The 15181-nt window shown below is 39.0% G+C and overlaps 1 protein-coding gene across 1 annotated transcript; it reads right to left on the reverse strand.

Moving 5' to 3' along the window:
• Positions 1–7609: 7609 nt before the first annotated feature.
• On the reverse strand, positions 7610–14911 carry LOC117986794 (meiosis-specific nuclear structural protein 1-like). The gene is made up of 9 exons (XM_069502388.1): positions 14752–14911; positions 14502–14678; positions 14062–14292; positions 13090–13319; positions 12432–12596; positions 10835–10913; positions 10436–10639; positions 9299–9483; positions 7610–8461 (listed from the first exon to the last, which is right to left on the reverse strand). Exons 1-9 carry the CDS (start codon positions 14752–14754, stop codon positions 8230–8232), a joined length of 1506 nt encoding a protein of 501 aa, XP_069358489.1. The 5' UTR covers positions 14755–14911; the 3' UTR covers positions 7610–8229.
• Between the last annotated feature and the right edge of the window lie 270 nt (positions 14912–15181).

Raw genomic sequence — 15181 nt, forward strand, 5'->3', positions numbered from 1 at the left:
TCATGCAATGCGCTCGCCTTTGCACTGGTACTGGATGGGCGAAAACGGGCGAGGTGTGTGGAAGCGCGAGGGAAAGCGCATTCCAGCGAGGTGCTCAGATATTTCCGTCGGCTTATATAGTGCGCGACAGGTCAAGATGCACACACCTGCAGGACACCTGCACGCAACCCGCACTCGTTGCACTGGGTTAGCGTGGGGGCTGTGCATGTATGCGTGGCGTTCCCTCCCCAATGGCTATCTCAACATGTCGCGTACTGTACCTACTGCATAAAACCTATAGACAATGCAAAACATGCATCATTCTGCTGTCTCCAGTTTGAGGAAGAAAGAAGGAATGCCGTGGATGAGCTGTGAAGTGAGTTTGGGGTGGAGAGCCTAAGAAATACAATACTGGAGGATAAAGGGAAGTGGCTGAATCCAGAAATATATGGAAGGCATAATGGAAAGAAAGAAGAAGGAGGAAAAATTTTTTCAAAAAAAAATAAAAACCGACTTCAATAACCACAAACACTAAAAAGTAAAAAATAATTTAATTTATTACCCAATATATTATGTATACAAGAGTTATTGTAGTTCTATAAATCTATAGTAACATTTTTTGGAGCCGGTGCCAATTAGCCGCACGAACCGTCTATCTACTCTTCATATTGTTTTGTGACTCCAAATTGGCACCTCATTGGCACCGACTTAGCGTCACGTCGTATTTAACGTCATAGCGGGGAAAACTGACCGGTTTTGTTGTGCTCTGAGTGAATTCGCAAGAGTTGCATTGGGGACTATCTACTACGATAGTGGGGGTTTAATATAATTATTTTCTTTAATTTTTAGTTTAATATATTAATTAGATTTAGATAATATTTAAGGCTTAATCTAGTGCATTAGGACTATTTGCTGTAATGCTAGATTTAAGGAGTTGAATAAATAAATAAATAAATAAATAAAAACAAACATACAAAAAAAAACATTAAAAAACATACAGTCGAATTGAGAACCTCCTCCTTTTTTTGAAGTCGGTTAAAAAGAAGAAAAAGGTGAGACAGACCTCGGCACCGGCAGTAATGGCAGATGAACAAGGCGGGAACGTTATTACTTGGAGGTTTTAGCCAGTAGGAGTCTGGCACTAACCGATTCATTTGTCCATGAGGATATCCTCTCCTACTACGGAAAAAATCGACACGTTTCAAGCATTACAAACGGCTCTTTTTAGTTGAAATCACTACTAATGTGAGAGTATGTTAGTTTAGGTTGGTGTTAAAATCACGCCGCAAGATCTAGAAGATGGCATAGCTTACTCTTTATCCCAGGAAACATTAAAGGATTACAAAAACTAAATCATTTAATAACCGTGTTTACTATCAAAGTGGTGGCAAAGTTAGAAAAATCGCTACCTCTTGTGACTTGTAACACATTATTAGTCACAATATTTCACGGAGGGCAGACATTTTTATAGGTATTTAGCGAAAGCGTCGCCTCTACGGGCCAATTTGAAAGTTGTTTGCGTGGCCAATTTACGAGCTAAGTTAATTCGAAACGACCGTCGCAGAGCGGCGCGTCGCGTCGCCCGCTTTGTTTATTGCTATTATATTGCCTTTTTAAATATAATTAGCGTTTTATAGGTCTACTAGATGATGCCCACGACTTAGTACGCATGGATTTAGGCTTTTAAAAATCGCGTGGTAGCTCTTTGATTTTCCGGGATAAAAAGTAGCCTATGTCCCTCAACTATATCCATGCAAAAAATCACGTCGATCCGTTGCTCCATTGCGACGTGATTAAAGGACAAACCAACAAACAAACAGGGGTATAGTGACAAAGGTAATTAAATGCCTATATGACGTCCTTTTGAAATGCAGCAATTATTAATTGGGCTAGGTACCTATTATTGGACTAGGTAACGCGACAGGTCGAGATTGCGATCGGGGAGGGTACGCCCCGCACACCAGCACAGTCCCCGCGCTAACGCGGTACGGGCGAGTGCGGGTGACGAGCGAGTGACGTGCGGGTGTGCGGGGCCTCCGCCTCATACGATTTCTATCTCGATACGTAGCGTACTATACCTACCTACTTACTCAAAATTGTGAAATTTTGCACTTGTTTTTGAAAGACAAAGATTCAGCAAGGCTGTGCAAAACACCTTGCAAGTATCTATCATGCAGACACACAGTCTCACAAGTATCTATCATGCACACACACAGTCTCGCAAGTATCTATCATGCACACACACAGTCTCGCAAGTATCTATCACATTGGATTTTGCATTGACGGTTCACTCAACACCAAACTCATGCCAAACTCGATTTCAGATCATTCCAGTCGCTAGCGCTACGAACTTACCTCAAGCACAGTGTAATTACATACAGTAAGACGACGGCCTTGAAGTTTGCGAACAAGCCGGCTTTAGGCTGCCTGTCTACTTGTGCGGAGCGGAGCGGAGATGTGTCGAGCAAACCAATCAGATTGTTGGTAAATAATGTGATAATTTTATTCCGTCATCTGACAAAACCCTGGTTGGTCAACTATACACACCTCCGCTCCGCTCCGCACCAGTGGACAGGCAGCCTTACGGTCATCATCATCAACCCATCGCGAGGTCACGGGTCCCCTCTCAGAATGAGAAGGGTTTGACCATCGTCCGCCAAGCTGACCAAGCGCGGATTGGCAGACTTCGCACCTTTGAAACGAACATAACTCCGTAAAGTTAATTAAGGTGTGTGTGTGTGTGTGTGTGTGTGTGTGTGTGTGTGTGTGTGTGTGTGTGTGTGTGTGTGTGTGTGCGTCCTCTCACCGAATAGGCCACGTCTGATGGGTTTTTCATGACGGTAACAAACTGTACCAAATATTCAATTAAATGGAAGCAGCATCGCCTATAATAAAGACATTAGACAGATGTTATGGTAAACAACGACTAAGTTCCACGAGGGAATAAAAGGACTACCTACTCATCATCATCATCATCATCATCATAACATTACTTCTCCATTCGACCGACTGTATGAAGTACCTATCTCTTTAGGCTGTGCTTGAAGTTTACTTATGGTGTCGAATAGCAGACGACGCCGTGGGACGCCGCCTACTTAATGCGGTGTAGCCGAAAAATATAAAATACGGCAAGTGCGGTGTATTCGACGCGTACAGGGAATACGCCCGCGGGATGTCAATTTGCTGTCGACTTCATGAATATAAATTCCATATTTTTTATAGCTTTTCAATTTGAAAGTTAGGTTGGCTGGGTTGTTACAGAAAAATATGACATCTTCTCTATACATAAAAATGAATCGCTGAATGTGTTGCTGATCGCAAATCTCGAGAACAGCGGAACCGATTTCGCTAATTCTTTTTTCATAATATTGCTTGAAGTACGAGGTTGGTTCTTACGGATAGAAAAAAAAAAAATCCTGAAAAAGAATCGACTGTTAGGCGGTACGAAGTTCGCCAGGGCAGCTATATTTTTAATATAGTAATATTATATTATAACCTTTCAAGCTAATAGCCTCATCCGGTAACAGAAGGGCCGCCTCATTTTTTGCGCACAGGCTCAGCCTGGCTGTCCAGCGCAGAAATAAATAAAAATCTGTTTTAGAATGTGCAGGTAAAGCCCTTTCATATGATACTCCACTTGGTATAGTCATCTTACTTTGAAAATTGAAAATACATTCTTTTTTGTGGACACCACAAATTCACAGTTTTCGGATTTATTCCTTTACTTGTGCTATAAGACCTACCTACTTGCTAAATTTCATGATTCTAGGTCAAGGAGAAGTGCCCTTTAGGTTTTCTGAACATACACGACGGACAGACGGACAGACGGACAGACAAACAACGAATCCTATAAGGGGTCTTTTTTTCTTTTTGAAGTACGGAACCCTAAAAAAAGTAGATAAGTAGGTACTTCTTATTATGCTAAATCATTTACTGTTACCGCTATACTGCTGTGGAATTCTCTCCCCTTGGATATCAAACAGTCTAAATCTCTATCAATTTTCAAAACGAAATTGAAGCTATTTTATTTATCCTCCATTTGATGTGTTTATATTTTATATATATTTCTACATAATATATTTCTATTATTTTGTTTGTGTTATATTTCTATTGTTTTGGTTTTGGTGTACAATAAAGAGTATTTTACTTTTACAAAATTGGATCATCAAGTCAACACCACTCCGTCGGTATGCGCCGGCCCTCAGTGAACGCGTGTTTCCTCCCGTTGTCCCAGGAGCGTATCGAATGTTCATATCGCCTCTCATGGCGCCATAAATTCCATTACAGTGTCGATTACCTCTGCGGCGAGGTTTTAATATTCGGGGCATCAAGTGATTATCTTGAACACCTAAGGTTTTGACGATAATGGAAAAATAATGTACACTTTTAGCTTTAAAACTTCCTGAATAGAAATACGGTATTTGACAACTAGTCAAATCAGTAACTTTTTATCAAAGGTCAGAACGCGCACTTAGTCTATCTAAATATATAAAAGCTGACTGACTGACTGACTGACTGACTGACTATCAACGCACAGCTCAAACTACTGGACGGATCGGGCTGAAATTTGGCATGCAGATATCTATTATGACGTAGGCGTCCGCTAAGAAATAATTTTTGAAAATTCAACCCCTAAGGGGTTGAAATAGGGTTTTGAAATTTGTGTAGTCCACGCGTACGAAGTCGCGAGCATAAGCTAGTATGAAATACTGGAATGTGACGTCACATAATAATGACGTACTTTTTTAGTTTAATCGATAATTTAAAATGGTTATTATTATTATTGGAAGATCCTCTATTTAATAATCACCGAAAAATAATTTATTTTTGATGTACCTAGTCAAATACCCAACAACGATACCTACCTAATAAAAGGTTTTTAAATATCCTGTGGGAACTCTTTGACTTTATAGACCAAATTTCATCAATATCAGATAAACGGATGGGCCGTCAAAAGACAGACAGACCGACAGACAAACCGATTTTGTGATCAAGCCGAAAGCAAACGCTAGTTTTAGTAAGTATAAAATTTTATATTTATAGGTCATTTGCACCAAAGGCTCTATAAAAATAACTATAAAGCGCAAAAGCGCTAGAAGTATCACAACAATACAATTTTACGACACACGAACAAAGCGCTTTACATCGCTTCAGCGGCGATAAAGAGATACGTAAACGACACGCTGACATGGTGGAGGGCGCGGAAGGCTTTACTACTTCCGGCAAGATGGCGGGCGAGCGGAAACTGCGCGCCCACCGATAAAACACGTTCCAGACAGGATACATCGGGCAACATAAGTTTCGGTTACAATAAAATTATATTATTAACTAGCTGCCCTGGCGAACTTCGTTCCGCCTAACAGTCGATTCAATTTTTTTAATTTTTCTCTCCGTAAGAACCATCCCCGTACTTCAAGGAATATTATGAAAAAAGAATTAGCGAAATCGGTTCAGCTGTTCCCGAGATTTGCGATCAGCAGCACATTCAGCGATTCATTTTTCATAATAGCTATCTGCATGCCAAATTTCAGCACGCTCCGTTCAGTAGTTTGAGCTGTGCGCTGTACGTTGATAGATCAGTCAGTCAGTCAGCTTTTCCTTTTAAATATTAAAGATTACACGTGTCTGCCAATCCGCACTTGGCCAATATGGACGTAGACTATAGTTCTAATTCTGAGAAGTGACCCGTACTCAGTAGTGAGCCGGCGAAGGGTTGACCATGATGGTATTTGTTTCATGACTGCCTAAAAAAGGAGTATATGTTTTCAGGGTTCATCTATGTGTATAAAGTGTGTTACTAGAACGCTGGCAAAAACGAAGACAGGCGATAGCACTGATAGGTACCACAAAAAAACAAAAAAAAACAAAAAAAAAATCCTATAATTTTCTAAAAGTCTACGACATATTGCAAGTAAAACATCTGACTGGCGTTAGAGGTCAACGAACATTGCGTAAGTAGGCCACTCAGAGCCAATGCCACGTCGTATTTCTGCGCTATTCATTGCGGGTTTGAAAAATACTAAATCACTAAAACTACAAAATGAGGTAGGTAAATGGTTATTGGTATTGGATTTTGTTTGGGTAGTGTAATAACGCTAATGGTACGATTACACCTAACGAGTACAGTGGCGAGTCAGTGTCCTCGGCCGAGTACTCGGTTGGTATAAAATAAATACTTTAACGAGTGCAATTTCTGCAAATTTGCCACAATTTCTCAGCCACAGCACTGTCTCGGCCGAGTGACATTTTACTGTCTCGCTTCACTACTCGGTAGGTGTAATCGTACCGTACCATAATTTTTTTTTTTTTTTTTATTAAATTAACTAACGGCTACTTACACTAAATACATTTTTTTTTAACTTAATTCTGAAAATATTACTTACTAAATGTAGTCGCCAATTATAAGTTAATACAACATTTACAAACATATTATGTGACAAAATAAAAATACAAACATCAATAAGATTACAGATAATACTTCCTACTCAAGACTTCCAATAGGCAAAGATCTTTTCCCGAAACCTATACAAAGAGTCAGAATTAATGTCAATGACAGAGCTGTGGTCTTGCGTGGTGGTTAAGAGTTTTACATAATCTTGAGACAGGAGAATTGGCGCCAATCACAGTTCTACGCAAGTTAAGTTTTTGCAACCGTTCCAGAAAACAGAAAACGCTTATTATAGTTAATACTGGCGCACGAGATCTGGAAGTAACTTACTTACAAGTTCCGATCTCGCGCAATAATGTAGATATGTACTATACTATATGTATATACTTAGTTTAGCTTAGATAATATGGATCGGTACCCTGAGGGCACCGTCCACTTCAAAAATTTCAATTCATCAGGAATTGAGGAGTTGGGACAGATGAATAAAAGTTTTACAGACTTGTACTCTGTTAACACGTGGCATGATTGCGCGTGTGAAAGGAATACAGCGCCATCTGTTATGAGTTTATAGTATTAATTTAATTCGTCGAGAGAGAAGAATGATCTGTCACAACTTTTTTTGATAATATTATAATAATCACGATTTATTATATTGTAGATTACGGGTACTTACCACGATTAATTTGATAATTTTATTTGCCGATATTACAATATAATCACTGATTTGTGTAAGATTTCAGAGCCGATTTGAAAATAGTTATTTTACTCTTATATAAATAATTAATAAACACTGGATCCAACTCCTCAATCCTGATGCTGCAGGGTTACTGCCTGCCTAGGTTATAAGGATTCAGAAACTATTGGTGGTGAATTGATATTGTATGTACCAAAAAACGACTTCATTATTGAACTTCAAGCCCAATTCCTCAACCCTGAATGATACAGTAGGTACAGGGTACAGAACTTCTAAACCACAGGATTCACAGGATACTCTAGGATCTTTTGTTGGCGAAATAATATTTTAGGTGCCGAGCATAGACTTAATTATTGAACTCCAAGTCCAAACTCCTCAATCCTGATGCTGCAGAGTTACTGCCAAGTAAGTTATGAGGATTCGGGAACTGTTATTAGTGGTGATGTCGTCTGTCCACCTAGTTGGGGGTCTTCCAACGCTACAAGGTCACCATTCTAGCATTTGGGACCCCAACGTACCCCAACGTTGGAAAAAAAATTAAAACAACATTTCACAGTAAATATTAATTTTAATCAGTCTTTAATCATTTCATTAATTTTAACCAGTCTTTCCTCATATAATTAACAATCAATTTTATACATTAGTCATTACATTTTTTATTATTATCATCGAAACCACAAAACAAGCTAAAATAACTTAAACGATATTTTTAGGGTTCCGTACCTTAAGGAAAAAGAAACCCTTATAGAATCACTTCGTTAACTGTCTGTCTGTCCGTCGTGTCTGTCGAGAAAACCGATAGGGTAATTCCCGTTGACCTAGAATCATGAAATTTGACAGGTAGCTAGGTCTTATAGCACAAGTAAAGGAAAAAATCCGAAAACCGAATTTCAGAACTTGTGGTTACATCACAAAAAAAATTAAAATGTATTTTCAATTTTCAAAGTAAAATAACTATACTAAGTATCATACGAAAGGGCTTTACCTGCACATTCTAAAACAGATTTTTATTTATTTTATGCATAATTTTTTATTTTTTATTAGTTTTTTTTTAGATTTTTGTTTTTGATTTATCATGCAAAATGTCGAAAAAAATACCCAAGCACGGAACCCTCAGTGCCCGAGTCTGACTCGCACTTGGCCGGGTTTTTAAAAATAACTTTGAGAATCAATATTCTCTAAGTATTCGACACTGAGCATTGCACTTGGAGAACCTCTTGGGTCGGTTGGATGTGGCCAACGACTCGATGTCGAGTTGGGCCAAGTGTTGGTGGTTGTTGGCGCCTTGGCGCGCGGCGGCCAGGTCCGCGGGGCCAATGACCCCGGCCTGCAGGTAGCCCAGCACGTGAGGCACGTGCTCTTCTATGATCTTCTTCCTTTCTTCTGCTACTTCGTTTTGCCTGGAAGGATAATATATTATCAATACCCATATTATAAATGCGAAAGTCTCTCAATAGCTCAACGGGTAAAGGAGTGGACTGAAAACCGAAAGGTCGACGGTTCAAACCCCGCCCGTTGCACTATTGTCGTACCTACTCCTAGCACAAGCTTGACGCTTAGTTGGAGAGGAAAGGAGAATATTAGTCATTTAACAAGGCTAATATTCTTAAAAATAAAAAAAGTGTGTTTATTTGTTGGTTTGTCCTTCAATCACGTCGCAACGGAGCAACGGATCCACGTAATTTTTTTGCATGGGTATAGTTTAAGACCTGGAGAGTGACATAGGTTACTTTTTATCCCGGAAAATCCAAAGAGTCCCCACGTTATTTTTAAAAACCAAAATCCACGCGTATCAAATCTAAATATCCAGTAACCAAAATCGCAGGCATCAGCTAGTAATAATAATATAACTAGCTGGTGTCAGCGTGGGCTACTAAGTCAAAGTCAAAGTCAAATGATTTATTCAAAATAGGTAAAAAATACGCTTTTTGATGGTCAGATGTTGGATTTCTAAGATATAGTGGTGATAATTACGCAAACTTAAAACTAAAGCTACGAGGGTTCCAAACGCGCCCAGGTCTGAGAACAGCCCACAACAAACTCAGCCTACAAATTCGATTCCTATTTTACCCCCTTAGGGGTTGAATTTTCAAAAATCCTTTCTTAGCGGATGCCTACGTCATAATAGCTATCTGCATGCCCGAACCGTCTAGTAGTTTGAGCTGTGCATTGATAGATCAGTCAGTCAGTCAGTCAGTCAGTCACCCTTTCCTTTTATATATTTAGATAACTCATACCATGCTTTGTCGCAGTCCCACACGTGTTTAGCCCGATTGTCTTCCATCTCCTTGTTTCTCTCTCTCGCTGCTGCGTTCTCTCGTATCTGCTCCAGCAACTCTCGCGCGTACTGCTCTTGCTTTTCCCTTCTCTTGCGTTCTTTGTCTCGCTCTTTCTCTTCGTCGGCTGCTATTTTTGCTTCAGCCTAGAAATTACCAGAATATATTGATCTATATATACAGAGTGTAACCAGAACGGTAGCAAAATCTACACTGACTTGTGATTACGTAAAACGTTGCAGTAGCGACAGCAACGCGACAGCAGTAGCAATGCGACAGTTCATTTACTCTCTCTTCTTCTTATTTTGCTTTGTGGCTATTGCTGTCTCTGTCTAGCCGCTGTTACGTGTGTCGCATTTCCATGCAATTTTGTCATTATACATGATGTAACCAGAACGCTAGTCTTCTTATCCATACTAATATTATAAATGCGAAAGTGTGTCTGTCTGTCGGTCTGTCTGTCTGTCGGTCTGTCTGTCTGTCTGCTAGCTTTTCACGGCCCATCCATTTAACCAATTTTGATGAAATTTGGTATAGAGATAGCTTGCATCCCGGGAAGGACATAGGCTACTTTGGATCCTGGAAATTAAAGAGTTCCCACGGGATTTTTAAAAACCTAAATCCACGCGGACGAAGTCGCGGGCATCATCTAGTTGTTATATAAACGTCATTGCTATACTACCTAAACACAATCCAATACCAATAACCTCATTTGCCTCATTTTGTAGTTTTAGTGCCATACTCAGAGTCGCTTAATCGTTACTTAAGTTTAGTTAGAACGAAACAGATCTGTTATCTCTCATATAAATCGGTCTCGTTTTAACTCAATCTTAACGATTAGCGACTCTTGAGTACGGCAGTTAGTCATTTAGTATTTTTCAAACCAGCAATTTCAAAACCTGCAATATAAACCTTCGCTGAAATCGTGCCGAAATTTGGCATGCAGATAGCTATTATGACGTAGACATCCGCTAAGAAAGGATTTTTGAAAATTCATCCCAGGAATGAAAATTTTCACAGGAAATGAGCTCGCGACGCGGGGCAGTTGAGACTGCGTGCTGCATGTCCTAAGTAAATCTAAAAACAGCAAAATTTCACATTTCTTCTAAACTCCGCCTCTCTCTCCCTCTGTTCTCTCTGCAATGTCTGCCGGGTACGCATCTGTGACGTCAGAGCCTGTTTCGTGTCTGTCTTGACTCGCTCGCTCTTGGCGCGTTCACCAATATCGTCTTGCACATTCTTCTCCAAGTATTCTTGCTCTTGGAGAAGCTTTATTATATTCTCGCGATCTTGACGGGCTGCCTGAAAAAATAGCGTGGAAATATATTAGAAATAGAAGTTCTTGAAGACCTTTACTAAAACGTTTTTAGGGTTCCGTACGTCCAAGTGAAAAAGTGGAACACTTATATCCAAAAGTCAGTCAATCAGTCAGTCAGTCGGGACTTTGAATTTTATATATAAAAAGAAGATAAGTACAAAATGAATGTAAGACTTTACCTCATCAGCCAATGTTTTGTCTGTGATTCTCTTGTTGATCTCTTCCTTCTCTCTCAGTTTCCTTTCTCTCTCCGCCACTCTGTAATACGCACGTAATAAACGCTTTATATGATGATTATAATTTTTCATTACTCTAATTAATCAATTTATATAATTTTAAATAAATAATAAATAAAATAAAATAAAATAATTTTATTTCAGGCAATGAAAATACAAGTTACAACCCATAACAATATACACACAATATGGAGCAGATTACATTAGATATTAGAATTGAATTGAATAACAAATTAAATGTAAAAAAAAAAAATGGAGCTAACAATTTAAAAATAAACTAATCTAAGTAAAGGTGTTATTATCGCACCAATGCAGGTTGGACCAATGTTTTGTGAAAGGATTACTAAGATTCTCTACAATAGCACATAAGATAGCGTTGGTACTGTATGTCAGTCTTTCCCAGTAGGAAGCCGTCCTCACTCGGAGTATGGCGAAGAAGTCAGGGACCCTTGCAGCAGCAAACATAGCTTTAGCACTGCAGAAACGCGGTGCTTCATTAGGATGCGGAAGGCGTTGTTATATTGTACCCTAAGTGCATTATAGGTGCGCTTGGTAAACTTTGTCCACAGCTGACATGTGTAGAAACTAGAAACATTGACAAAAAGCTTTAAATAACGTCACCTTCACATCATCAGAGCAACGAGCGAATCTGCGCGCTATCATGTTAGCCCGTACCGAAAGAGCCCTGCGCTCCCTCTCCATATCTCCGTCATCTTTCATGTCTTCTGATAAAATATGGCCCAAATATTTAAATATCTTAACAACCCGAACCGACGACCCATTCAAATACACCGGCGGAACGGTCTCCGGACTCTTGCCCGCTTTGAAGCGAGCAGACGAGCATGTTCTGCAGCAAACTGCTCACAAATATTGAGCAGTTTCCTAAGTCCGTTTATTGAGGGGCTGAGAAGCACCATGTCGTCAGCGTAGCTCAAATTGTTAACACAGATGTTACCAATATAGCAACCGACTTTGGTACTTCTCAGCCTCCCAAAAATTTTCGTTTCATACAACCAAATAAATCTATTAATATACATATAACTTGTTCATAATAATAATAATCTATTTGACGATTAGTTCCAAATCTATCTTAAGTTTAGTTGCAAAATAATATCATTTTAGTTGCAAAACAATTTGATGATTAGTTGCAAAATAATATAATTTTTTCTTGCAAAACAATTAATTGATGATTAGTTGCAAATCTAATTATTGAAGTTTAGTTGCAAAATAATATCTCATATAATATATTTGCTCAGACTTTGGCTTTGTTAAAACGAGATAGCGTTATATCGCCGACATAAATCTATCCCGCTTTAACCGAAACTTAAGTGTAACCAAAGTCAAAGTATAATCTATAGATCTCGGCTTTACATCCCGCTCACTATAAGTTGTCCCCTGACGTTATGTTGGCACTATTGCAAATCACACAATAATAACCCCTAAGTTCTTTGGAATACAGCAAACAAAACGATGGTACCAACATGACGGCAGGGAGGGGACAATTGTAGTGAACAGTCTGTAGTTGCACACGCTCACTCACATGGCCGCGCTTCTGTCAGAGAGCGCTCGCTTCTGTTCCTCGATCTGTTTTTCTTCTGCGATGACCATGGCCTTTTGCTTCTCCTTCCACGCTTCGCGCGCTTGCTGGAACGTCTTCATCTCTCTTTGCATCTTCTCTGTTTGTTCGCGCTTCTGTTGCAGCTCTCTGGAACGAAGCATTCATTCTATCAGGTCACTGTGTGACTACATAAATTTCAAGCCCCTATTTTACTCCCTTAGGATGGAATTTTCAAAAATCCCTTTTTAGCGAATGCCTACATCATAATAGCTATCTGCATGCCAAATTTCAGCCTGATCCATCCAGTAGTTTCAGCTGTGCGTTTATAGATCAGTCAGTCAGTTAGGCATCTTTGCCTTTTATATATTTAGATTACTTAACTAAGTAATATATATTAAAAATATTTGCTTATTAACTACATAAAAAAATTACAATTAATAACTACATTTCCTAACCCAATTTGACAGCCAATCTCAATGTAGACTACCCACTGAAGATAATAAATGTTCCAGTGTGTGCACCAACACAGATGCATTCTCTATTCCCTCACTCTATCGTGAGAGAGATCTATAAAAATGTCTTGATAGAAAAATCCAATAACTTCTTTTTGTCCAACCTTCAACCTGATTAGTAAACTGACCTCTGGTCCTCGGCAGCTATGGTTCTGTCAACTTCCTCCAGCATCTTCTTCTCAATGAGCATCTCCTCGTACTGGCACTGTCGCTGCAGCTGTCTGTTAACCAACTGTTGCTGCAACTCATTGCAGTATCGCCTGTTCTTCTCCTGTTTCAGTTTATCGTCATGTTCTCTCGACTCGTCTTCGTTGTGCAGGCAGGTGGAGAGGATTCGGTTGGCCTGTTCTTCTTGGGCCTGAAAAATCAGAAGCACAGAATTTTATTTATTTATTACTAGCTGATTCCCGCGACTTCGTCCGCGTGGAATTGGGTTTTTAAAAATCCCGTGGGAACTCTTTGATTTTCCGGGATAAAAAGTAGCCTATGTCCTTCCCCAGGATGTAAGCTATCTTTGTACCAAATTTCGTCAAAATCGGTCGAACGGTTGAGCGGTGGAAAGCTAGCAGACAGACAGACACACTTTTGCATTTATAATATTAGTATGGATTAGTATGACTAGCGGACACCCGGCAATTATTGTAATGCCCCAAATTTTGAGAGCATGTTTCCGAGAAGAAGCAATCCTAGACTATGAAACAATATCTATATATACTTTAAAATCACCTTCACATTATTGCCTTTCTGATGAAACTGGTTTAGGGCACATTGGTTGGATGGTTTCAGTCTATAACCAACATTTTTTGTGTTTTATATATTAGGATTATTACTATTACTAATAGTCAGCATGGAATTAGTTTTAATAAAAACCCTGTTGGAACATTTTGTCTACACTAACATTGTTATGTAGTCCATTAATGTTCTGTTGCACTCCCATTCAATGTTGCAAATTTATTTGATGATTAGTTACAAATCAATTTGGCAGTTAGTTGCAAATCAATTTCACATGTTGCAAATGAAAAATTCTCATTCTGAAAGGAGAACTGTGCTTACAAGTGGGTCTGGGATGGGTTGAGATCCTGGAATACTGTGTAGACTACCTTATCCTGCAGCTTCTTGTACTGGTTGTTGAGCATCTGCAGGTTTAAGTCACGGCACACATATCCCGCCTGCAGCTTCTTCATCAGCTGGCGCAGGCCGGGGTCTCTCTCTCTCAGGTAGTGTCTCCGCAACAGCTCACAGTCCTCTTCCCTGCGCACTCGGGCCACTTCCATGCCTAAATCAATCTCTTTTCTGGCTCTTGCATTGACTATCGCTGCATGGTCAGTTCTCTAGACAAAAAAGAGAAAGCTGCAATCTCATTCAATGTTAAGTTGTAAATCTATTTGATGTTCAGTTGCAAATCAATTTTCATAGTTGCAAATCTTTTTGATGTAACACAAAATAGGAACATGAATAGATGATAGTTTAGACAAAATTGGAAAATGTGTGTCTGCCCTAGATGCTAAATCATGAATTTTAAGGTGCAATGTGCTCTTACCTCTTGATAATCCTTCTCCATTTCTGCCTCCTTCTGTATAAGCGCGAGGCATCGCCCCATTCTTCCATCCTCCATACGACTGTTCAACCATTGTATATCCAGTGCGCGCTGGTAAGTTTCCAGCTCTTTACGACGCGCTTCTGCTAAAGCATTACGCTGCAACTCGTTTTTGGGCTCCTAAAATCCGTGAAACAGAAAATTGTAGATTTACTACTGAAAAAGTAAAATCAACAGAATTTGCTATATCTACCATTGTTCGACTGTAAGTGTAAAATGCTGCGCCCTGCGGTTACAATTATTCAATTCAAGTAACTTTTGCTAATGTTCTTGGAAAAAAGAAATTAGCACAATACAAAACATAAGACAAAACAAAACCAAAAAAATTATATACTTTTTTTTTTTTTTTTTTTTTTTAATTTATTTTACGGCCCTGGATAACAGTCCTTTAAGGCCTTTCAAAAATTTACAAATTCTAAAAATACAAAATTGCTTATAACTAAATATTATTCTAAAAATACAAAATTGCTTATAACTAATTAGTCTAACGTTTTTACACTTTATTTATAGTATTACTTATATAATTAAAAATAGACTTAAAATATGACGTTTTACACAACAAGTCCTTTACATGGCGGGGAAAATCAATTTTTTGTTTTTGTTCCATATTTATAGTGTTTAGA

The sequence above is a fragment of the Maniola hyperantus genome, chromosome 12, assembly GCF_902806685.2.
Source record: "Maniola hyperantus chromosome 12, iAphHyp1.2, whole genome shotgun sequence".
NCBI classification, from domain to species: Eukaryota; Metazoa; Arthropoda; class Insecta; order Lepidoptera; family Nymphalidae; genus Maniola; species Maniola hyperantus.

Excerpts from the sequence above, each read along its gene's own strand:
- LOC117986794 (XM_069502388.1), bottom strand. Across the intron at positions 13,320-14,061 it reads ACAAGAAGCTGCAGGATAAG|GCCCAAGAAGAACAGGCCAA; the intron begins GTAGTCTACACA and ends CTGATTTTTCAG. Across the intron at positions 9,484-10,435 it reads AGGCGGAGTTTAGAAGAAAT|GCTGAAGCAAAAATAGCAGC; the intron begins GTGAAATTTTGC and ends GGTAATTTCTAG.